The 9127-nt window shown below is 50.7% G+C and overlaps 1 protein-coding gene across 2 annotated transcripts; it reads right to left on the bottom strand.

Annotated features, from left to right (window-relative positions):
• Positions 1 to 242: 242 nt before the first annotated feature.
• Positions 243 to 8912, bottom strand: LRRC25 (leucine rich repeat containing 25). 2 transcript variants are annotated; one of them, XM_054979186.1, is made up of 3 exons: positions 8828 to 8912; positions 4735 to 5598; positions 243 to 1642 (listed from the first exon to the last, which is right to left on the bottom strand). In XM_054979186.1, exons 2-3 carry the CDS (start codon positions 5595 to 5597, stop codon positions 1504 to 1506), a joined length of 1002 nt encoding a protein of 333 aa, XP_054835161.1. In that variant the 5' UTR covers position 5598; positions 8828 to 8912; the 3' UTR covers positions 243 to 1503. The 2 variants fall into 2 exon arrangements, with proteins under 2 accessions (XP_054835161.1, XP_054835163.1); XM_054979188.1 differs by lacking the exon at positions 243 to 1642 and adding an exon at positions 4166 to 4548.
• Positions 8913 to 9127: the final 215 nt, after the last annotated feature.

Here is a 9127-nt window from a genome sequence, read left to right as displayed (position 1 = left end):
GAATCTCCCTTAGAGCAAGGGTGGAAAACACCGTGGTAACCAGCTGCTACCACCCAGGGACTTCCTGAAACATCTAGACTGACCTGCTGAGAAGGGGCTCTTCCAGCAAAGTACTAGCACAATACTGAACTAACAGAGTGGAGCCCTGGAAAATACCTTATAACAACTATATAGCGCCCATGTGATCCGGCAAGTAGGGAAGAGAGTCAAAGAAACATCCAAGAGAAATATATTGCCCTGTATTGTGCTATTGTATCTTTATAAAAAGATGGTTTATTAGAGAAATGTTGGCTGGATTCAAATGGGGTAGGAAAGGAGACAAAATATGAAACAGGGAAAGGGCACAGCATCACACATCCACAGTCTCTCAAATAAAAGTGATAACGTTGGTCTAGGTTGGCGTGGGTTCCTCAGTGCATGCAGAAAGTTCCTCGCAGTACCAAGATGGCGGAGGCGTCCTTAACCCCTGGCCCACTGATCTTGGAGTCTCCAGATATTCCGAAGTTGGGACAAAGTCCAGAGCTCCGAGATTTTTATGGGCCATGGAGGCTGACTGAAGCCAGCTTCCTCCATAAGACCCATTAGGGGTTCTAGACAATTCTAGGTAACGCTCTAGCTCTGACATCAGGAGCTTCGACTACCAGCCAAGGAATTATTACAGAACGGCTGTACCCTATTAATGGCTCTCTGCTTCCCTGACAAAATGTAGGTCTGGCCCAAACTGGTTGATTCTTTGTCTAAAAGGGATCAAGTCTAGCAAGGTAACTCAAATGTGTGGAAAAGAGTTGTTCTCATTTAAAGAAGGCTTATAGGCGGCTTATAAAATTATGTAGGGGGTGGAAAGAGTGGAAGAGAGTTATCTCCCTGCGGCTGTTGGGAAATAAGTCCAGAACAGACAATATGAAATACTTCTTAATGAGTAATTGTGGAATTCACTGCCAGTGGATGTAGTAATGATCATGAGAATTGATAGCTTAGATAGATTCATGAAGAGGGATCTATCAATGGCTACTAGCCATGGTGACTAAAAGGATCCTCCACATTCAGGAGCAGCCAATCCCTGAATCCTTGTGCTAGGAGGCAACGTCAGGCGAAGGCTTCGGCCTCTATGCACCGTGGTTGGCCCCCCATAGTAACTGATTAGCTGTGAAACAGGATGCTGGAATAGGGGGACCACTGGCCTAATCTAATCTGCTGCACAGAGATTACCATTTCTACATGGCAGGGAGGATTTTAGAGCTGGAAGAAGAAATCACCCTCCCCCAAAAGGAAGGAGGAGAGAGGAGAGGAGAGGAGGAAGGAGAGAAATGTACCGGGTGTTGCTATAAAGAGAGATGAAAGTGGACCCACAGCAACAAGTGAAGCAAAGATGCTGGTTGTAGCTCTGAGTCGTAAGGGGGGGGGGCATCACTGCTCTTCATCTGTGTGTCCCCCCAGCTGAAAGCAAAGTCTCCAAGTGCAGTTAAAGTTAATGGGAGATGGTGGTGGGACCCTGAGGGAGAGTCACTGGTCTGGCATGACGTAGAGGTCCTCATCGAGAGGGGCTGGGGTCCCAGCATAGTTAGAGTACACCTCCTGTGTGTTGGCATAGATGGGCTGTTCACCAGGCGGGGGCTCAACCTCCTGGACTTTTCGGTGTGACCTGAACACAAAAACAAAACAAACCCTGAGCCACATTATCCTTGACCAGTTCAGAATTACACCTTATCTCCAGACTAACAGAGGTCACTTCCTCTGGAGAAAATGGCTGCTTTGGAAGGTGGGTTCTATGGCCTTATACCCCAACGAGGTTCCTCCCCTCCTCAAACCCTACCCTCTTCAGGCTCCAACCCCAAAATCTCCAGGAATTTCCCAACCTAGAATTGGCAACTCTAGTTGAGTGAGAAGTTTGAAGCCAAACATTTTCAGTATGAAATACGGGCTGCGGGGTGGGAAAAGGTTTCACAAGAGGCCAGCTCTTCCACCTTTCTTGTCCAACCGTTTTGCTTAAGCCTCAAATGCCAGAGCGAGGGCAAAACAGTCTTGCTCTCACTCTGTTTTGGCTTCATGGCAACCCTTAGGAGCCAATGAAAGTTAGTTTTGTGATGATGAAATCACATGTGGCTGAAGCTGCAGCCAGCTGAGGGCAACCGTGCTTGTATTTTTGGTTAAGTATCTGTATTACTATAAATACTATTATAATAGACTATTGTAAATATTCAATAACATCAATAACAACAACTACTACTACAAATTCATATTTTGTTAGAGAGAAACACTAAGCCCTGCGGCCACAGGTTTCTGCCAGTGAGCAAGCGGAAGGCCTGGCTGACCTTGGGCCAGTTACTTTTTTCTCAGGGCCAAGCTAGAAGTGACAAATTACACTTGAATGGCAAGTGAGCAGACTCACGTGTATTCCTCCCTGTTCACTTGCGCTCCACTTGCGCTCCACTCGATCACGTAGTGGAGTGCAAGTGGATCATGTAGTGATTGAGTGGAGCGCAAGTGAACAGGGAGGAATACACGCAAGTCTGTTCACTTGCCATTCAAGTGTAATTCGTCACTTCTAGCTTGGCCCTGAGTGAGCCACTACAAATGGTCCTCTATGCTAAGTACACACATTGGCCCCTGAGCATGTGCAAAATCTTTCAATCACGGCAGTGGCTAGTTCCTCCTCTGGGAAGCTCTGGCTCGGCCTCTTTCATTTCACACACAAAGAAATGAGGAGGACTGTTTCCTGGGTTTTTTTGTAGCCATCAAGAATGAGGAAGAGAAAATTAATGTTATAACCACAATTTATTTCTTGATTTTTCGGTGTGTCCCGTCAGCAACCAGGGGTTCAGTGACACCACTTGATGGGACCCTCATTGCTCCAGATGTAGCTGCACACTAACATGTCCCTCTTCTTACCCGGTGCAAATACAGCTCTGCTCACAGAGGGGAGTGCTAAAAAGAAGCAGTCGTGTTGGGGAACCCCACCCCTGTCAGCTCAAAGCTGAGAGAGAGAGAGAGAGAAAGAGAAAGAGAGGGAGATTGCCATAAAGGAAATTAGTGAAGCCATCTAGCCGAGAAGGGACGGTTCTGTGCTTGTGGCGTATTGTGTGATTGGCAAGGAGCTAGGGTTGTCAGCCTCCAGGTGAGGCCTGGAGATCTCCCAGAGTTACATCTGACATCCAGGCTACAAAGATCAGTTCCCCCAGGTAAAACGACTGCGTTGGACAGTGGGTGCTATGGTTTTATACCTTGCTGAGGTACATCCCCTTCCCCCAACCACCCTTCCACAGACTCTGTGATAAATATCCAGACATTTCCCAACAGTAGCGTAGCAGGGGTGGGGGGCAGCAGAGGGGCAGTTGCCCCAGGAGCAGAATCTGTAGGGGCGCAAAATGGAGAGGCTGAGGAGAAACTGCGCTGCGTCTGTGGGGATGCCGCCCACACCGCCCTGGCCACCTGTGTGCTGATGGGGCAGCTGGCTTCCTGGGTGCTGAGCTGCTGCAGAGGCTGCTGGCCGAGGACTACGCTGAGCTGGCAGTGGTGGCGCCGAGGTAACCCACTGCCAGGTAAGGAGCAGGGAGGCAAGCACCCAAATTGGCCTGGATCGGGCCCCCATAGAGTGCGGGAGCACATCCCAGTGATGTTATTGCATGGCCCTGGGAGCACACACAGAAGGGAGAAAACACACCAGGTAGGCGCAGGATTTGCCTTGCCTGGGGCACCGGCAACCCACACTACGCTACTGTTTCCCAGCAGAGAGCTGACAACCCTACCAGGGGTGGCCTCCAGAGAGTGGGCGCTTGATCCTGCTGGGTTGTGGAGTGCACTCTGGGCTGGGCCAGGCCCAGCAGCCTCCTCCTCTATGTTCAGTTAGGGTGTTTTAAACAGAAGCACAAGCTAAACCACAAGCTACACAAAGCTAAGCCTACACTGATACCCACATGGCACAGTAGGATGGGCACATGTGACACAATCTCAAAGGACCAGTGTGCAGGCCTCAGGCCTCTCTTTGCCGACATACAATTCCCTCAGAAGTTCAGGTTTTCCTCTGGAAAAGATCTGCTTCTCCACCCATCAGCAATGCCAATTTCAGACACCTTTGAACACAACTTAAACAGCCAACACCAGATGCACAAACACCCTCCCCAAACCTTATCTTTTTATCTAGCTAGCCTATCACTGGCTCCTGAAGAGAGACAGGGATTAGCAGGCCTTTTCCAAAGAAGAAAAGGGATGGAGGACAAGCCAGACGTCACCCGTGGTTTTCATGAAACCTTGAAAGTGTGCCAGGATCTGCAGTGGACATGCCAAGCACGAATCACTTCCTGTGGTCAGGATTTCCCCTGCAGAATGAGGAATAAGAAGCAGCTGTGCCCTCCTGTGCTGTACTTGTTGCGGGGTGTCCAAGTTTCTGAACATGAATAGAATGGGGTTATTTTTAATGGGAGGGGGGTGTCAAATGCAATTGTAGTTGCTGGCTTATTCATTGATGAGGCCTCTAGCCCAGAAAAGCAGCCAGCGGTTGGAGGATGGGATCTGTGTGCTTGAATGGTTTACCCTTCCAAGGAGGAAATGCTGAAAGGGGAAAAAGAGACAGGGGTCAGCATTTTGGTAGATGGGAGGGGGAGAGAGTGCTGTGAGTCGGCTCAAGGCAAAGTCCCTGCAGGTGCAGCATCCCCCCCCTGCCCCGCCCCGCATCTGATGTGGGGCAGCAGGTCTCTTGGACACGAGCATTCCTGGTGGTGCCCACCCATCACTCACCTGCTCTTGGGTGGCTTTCTGCTGTACCGCTCCTTGTGCCCTCCTCTGGACTCCTGGGGTGCACCAATGAAGATGTTCTCATAATCGGCATGGCCTCCCACATCCTTGGCTGGATTGATCTGTGGGCTGATGTGACTGATGTACCTCGGTTGAGCCCCGTTCGATATGCTGGAGTCCCGTTTCTCCTGGACTGTGGTGGCTCCCTTCTTCCTCCGGATCAGGACATACACCACAGTGGCACCCAAAAGCAGAACCAGGATGGGGACCACGATGGCAGCGTACAGTGCCACAGAGAAGCCTTGGCACTGCTGGGCATAGAAGTCGGTGACATTGAGGAAGCCCTGAGGGGAGGAGCAGTGGCAAGAGATGCTCCGTGTGCAGTTGCGCCTCTGACAATAAGAGGAGATGTCCCTGGCCACATCGCATCGGCAGTCCACACTGAGTGTCTCCAGGCAGAGACGGAAAAGGCTGGCAGGCACAGAAGGCAGCGGGTTGTCCTCCAGCTTCAGCCCCTTCAGGTGGCTGGTTTGCCCAAAGAATGCAGGAGGCAGCTCAGGAAGGCTGTTCCCTTGAAGGAAGAGAAGCTCCAGCTTCTCTGTGGAGCTGAGGAAGTCTGAAGGCAGCCTGCTGAGGCGGTTGTGGGACAGATCCAGCTCCCGCAGTTGGCTGCCCGGCTGGGGTCTTCCATGGATGCTGGAGACGTTTTTGCCACTGATGTTCATGCACGTCTGTGAGGCGTCCAGCCACTCCCAGGTCAAAGCGGCCCAAGAGCTGGTTCTGTTGACCAGGTGAGCTGGGGGACACTCAGCCCCGGAGGGGGCCCCAAGATGCAGCAACAGCAGTGCCACCAGGAGGCCGTGCATCCTGCAGAAGCACACAGGGAAGAGTGTGGATCGGCCCTGGAACACGACGGGGGGCGGGGTCTCTCTAGACGTTCAGGGTTCCCCAGACCCCCAACTCAAGTTTCTGCAGCCATACAGCAGTTAAAAAGTAAATGGCTGTTAACAGGGCTTTTTTTCTGGGAAAAGAGGTGGTGAAACTCAAGACTGCACAATGATGTCACTTTGGGTCAGCTGGAACAAAGGGGGAGTTTTTTAAAGTTTAAATCGCCCTCGGTGAAAATGGTCACATGGCTGGTGGCCTCGCCCCCCTGATCTCCAGACAAAAGGGAGTTTAGATTGCCCTCCGCGCCATGGGTGTGGAGGGCAATCTAAACTCCCCTCTGTCTAGAGATCAGGGGGGCGGGGCCACCAGCCATGTGACCATTTTTAAGAGGTGCCGAAACTCCGTTCCACCGTGTTCCTGCTGAAAAAAAGCCCTGGCTGTTAAAAAATAAAAGAGAGCCCAAATGGCCTCAGAATGCCTCCATGGGGGGAGGAGGGGCTCCCCCCTCCCCCCTCAAGCTGTTTCTTCTTGTCACAATAGCACGGGAGGAGTCCCCCATCCTGTTTTTCTGCTCCACAAGCACAGAATACTCCACGTGGAGCATAAAAAACAAGGAAAAACCATCCTCCCGTGCAATTTTGACACAGGGAACAGCTTCATCCCCCGCCCCCCTCTGGCAGAGGCATTCTGAGGCTGTTTGGGCTCCCATTCATTTTTAAATACCCATCCCCCAACGCTCCTGTGTGGCTGCAGGGAACTTGAGTTGGACCCAGACCCAACATTTTAAAAATCTGTACATCTAGCTTGGCCCTGGGCTATGGCCTGCCAACAGACTGCCACCCAGTGCCTGTGGACTGATGAGATTCTGTTCCTTCACCGTTAAGAAATCATGGGGTCTTTTGACACACAGAGTGGAAATACACGTTGCAAATTTCCTGGGGACACTTAAGTGCAGGATTGTAGGTGTGGTCCGCAATGCACATGCAGGCAGTTCTTGCTCAGTGCAGGTGAATGCCACTTTCACAGGAGCTCCCTTCCTGTGATTGCATTTGCAAGTGAGTCTGGAGGGCAGAGCGCCAATTCAGCTCTGTTTTCATTGGGAGAACAAGCACTATGGGCTCCTTTGACTTGCCAGTTTGCAATTCTTTAAGGTGTGAAAAAGTGTCAAGATCTGCATTTCAATGGATGGAGGTGGGGGACGATGGGATACTTTTAGATAGGGCTTTGTTTTCTGGGAAAAGAGGTGGCCGAACTCAGTGGGTTGCCCTCGGAGAAAATGGTCACATGGCTGGTGGCCCCGCCCCCTGATCTCCAGACAGAGCGGAGTTGAGATTGCCCTCTGTGCTGCTGAGTGGCACGGAGGGCAATCTCAACTCCCCTCTGCCTGGAGATCAGGGGGCGGGGCCACCAGCCATGTGACCATTTTCAAGAGGTTCCGGAACTCCGTTCCACCGCGTTCCCCCTGAAAAAAAGTCCTGCTCTTAGCAGTTGAGAAGGAACTAACATTGAACACATGAATGTACTCACACAGAGCAAACTGAAGTGTGGCTGTCTGAGCGAATGCATGGAAGGTTGAAAGGGGGGGGGGATACATGGAATGAGCAAACTGAGAGCCAGTTTGGTGTAGTGGTTAAGAGTGCGGGACTCTAATCTGGAGAACCGGGTTTGATTCCTCACTCCTCCACTTGAAGCCAGCTGGGTGACTGTGGGTCAGTCACAGCTTCCAGGAGCTCTCTCAGCCCCACCCACCTCACAGGGTGTTTTGTTGTGGGGATAATAACATACTTTGTAAACCGCTCTGAGTGGGTGTTAAGTCATCCTGAAGGGTGGTATATAAATCGAACGTTTATTATTTATTATTATCCCTAGGTACTTGGTAAATGCAGCATCCTCCCTCCTTTTCTTTTTGTTGATTTCCTTTTCATTTCTTTGTGCTTTCTCAAATTGCATCAAAGGTGGTTTGAGAAAGGATGGAAAAATGACTACGCAACGGCAACAAATGGAAAATGACAATTGTGAGGAAGCTTGGTGAAAAACTGACGCACTTTGGAATCGGCACTCAAACCACAGGAAAGACCTCTGTACGAAAAGCCCTTTCAAGTCCGCACTGTGGTTTTGTCAAATTAAAACACATCAGGAGGCCAGGAGGTTCTAGTTATAAAAAGAATTAACAGACCACAAAAGGCTGAAGTCTCTGAGAATCCACCAGCCAACAGGGGAGACAAACTATGGTAAATGTCTTGAGAAAGACAGGTTGCCTAGGGAGGTGGTGAACTCCACTGGCAGTTTTCAAGAAGAGGCTGGATGAATACTTGTCAGAGATGCTTTAGGCTGATCCTGCACTGGGCAGGGGTTGGACTAGATGGTCTGTATGGCCCCTTCCAACTCTATGACTCTATGTTTGGAAGCCATGTCCTATGGCTCGAAAGCCCTGCAGCCAGGAATCTAACCCTGGCCACAGCAGCTCTTGAGGGTCACACCCCAACTGCACAACACATCAGCTTGGCTGTCCTGTCCTCCTCCACACTTTGAGGAGTGCCGTTTGGAGAGGGGGCTGTGCCAAGTATCACGAACCACTCTTCACAATTCCCAGACTTGGTCCGGGGAAGAAGGCATAAGGTGGCAAAGGCATGCCCCTCACTCAGGCCATGATGAGTTCATTGCTATTTGTTAGAACCACCTTAAAAATTAATTGCCACAACCGAGGCCGCAATGCTATGCACCTGGGATTAAGTATTACTGAACTAAGTGGGATTACATTGCAAAGATCCCTAGACATCTACCCTGAAGATCGATTCAGGTGGGTAATCAAGTTGGTCTTCAGTAAAAAAGCAAGATGTGAATCTAGCAGCACCTTAAAGCCTGACAAGATTTCCAGGGTATAAGCTTTCAAGACTCAAAGCTCCCTTCAGGAGCTTCAGGTCTATCCCTCCTTCCCTCTGCCTGGGTCTGGTTCTCTCTCTCTCTCTCTCTCTCTCTCTCCAATGTAAATGCCAAAAGCCATGTTTGAAAATATTCAGCAGTCAAATCTGGATTAGGCTGAGATTATGCTGTGTGTTGACTTGGGGTGTTCACACTGTAAGCAAGAGCCCTGGAAGAAGTGGCCTGGGCTTGCTTTGCCCACATGGAACTAGAACCCAAGACAGTCATCCCAATGAGACTGAGAATTCAGAGGCCTGTGGGCCCTGACGCCCTCCAACGCCCTTACCTGGCATCCGGATCCTTCCGCTGGTCTCAGCCGTTGTGAGGTGGCTCCTGTGCTGGGGCATTAGGGGAAGGGAGCGGGCAGGCACCAGTTCCTTCTTTCTATAGACTGACTGAGGCCAGCGGGGAGGAAGGGGGGGAACTGCTTTGGGGAAGAACTGGTTGCTCAATCCTCAGGCTGCAGTCAGAGCTCTTTGGCACCTCGAGGGCCTGGCTTTCCTTGGGTAGCTTGAAGGCAACCAAGGAGTAGCTGAGCCAATCCTGACCTGGGACGCAAATAACTCTTTTTATTTTGACCCTGAAA

This window comes from Eublepharis macularius, chromosome 5 (genome assembly GCF_028583425.1).
Source record: "Eublepharis macularius isolate TG4126 chromosome 5, MPM_Emac_v1.0, whole genome shotgun sequence".
Classification (NCBI taxonomy): Eukaryota; Metazoa; Chordata; class Lepidosauria; order Squamata; family Eublepharidae; genus Eublepharis; species Eublepharis macularius.
Note: the sequence above shows the minus strand (reverse complement) of the source record. Positions and strands in the feature narration are given on the sequence as shown.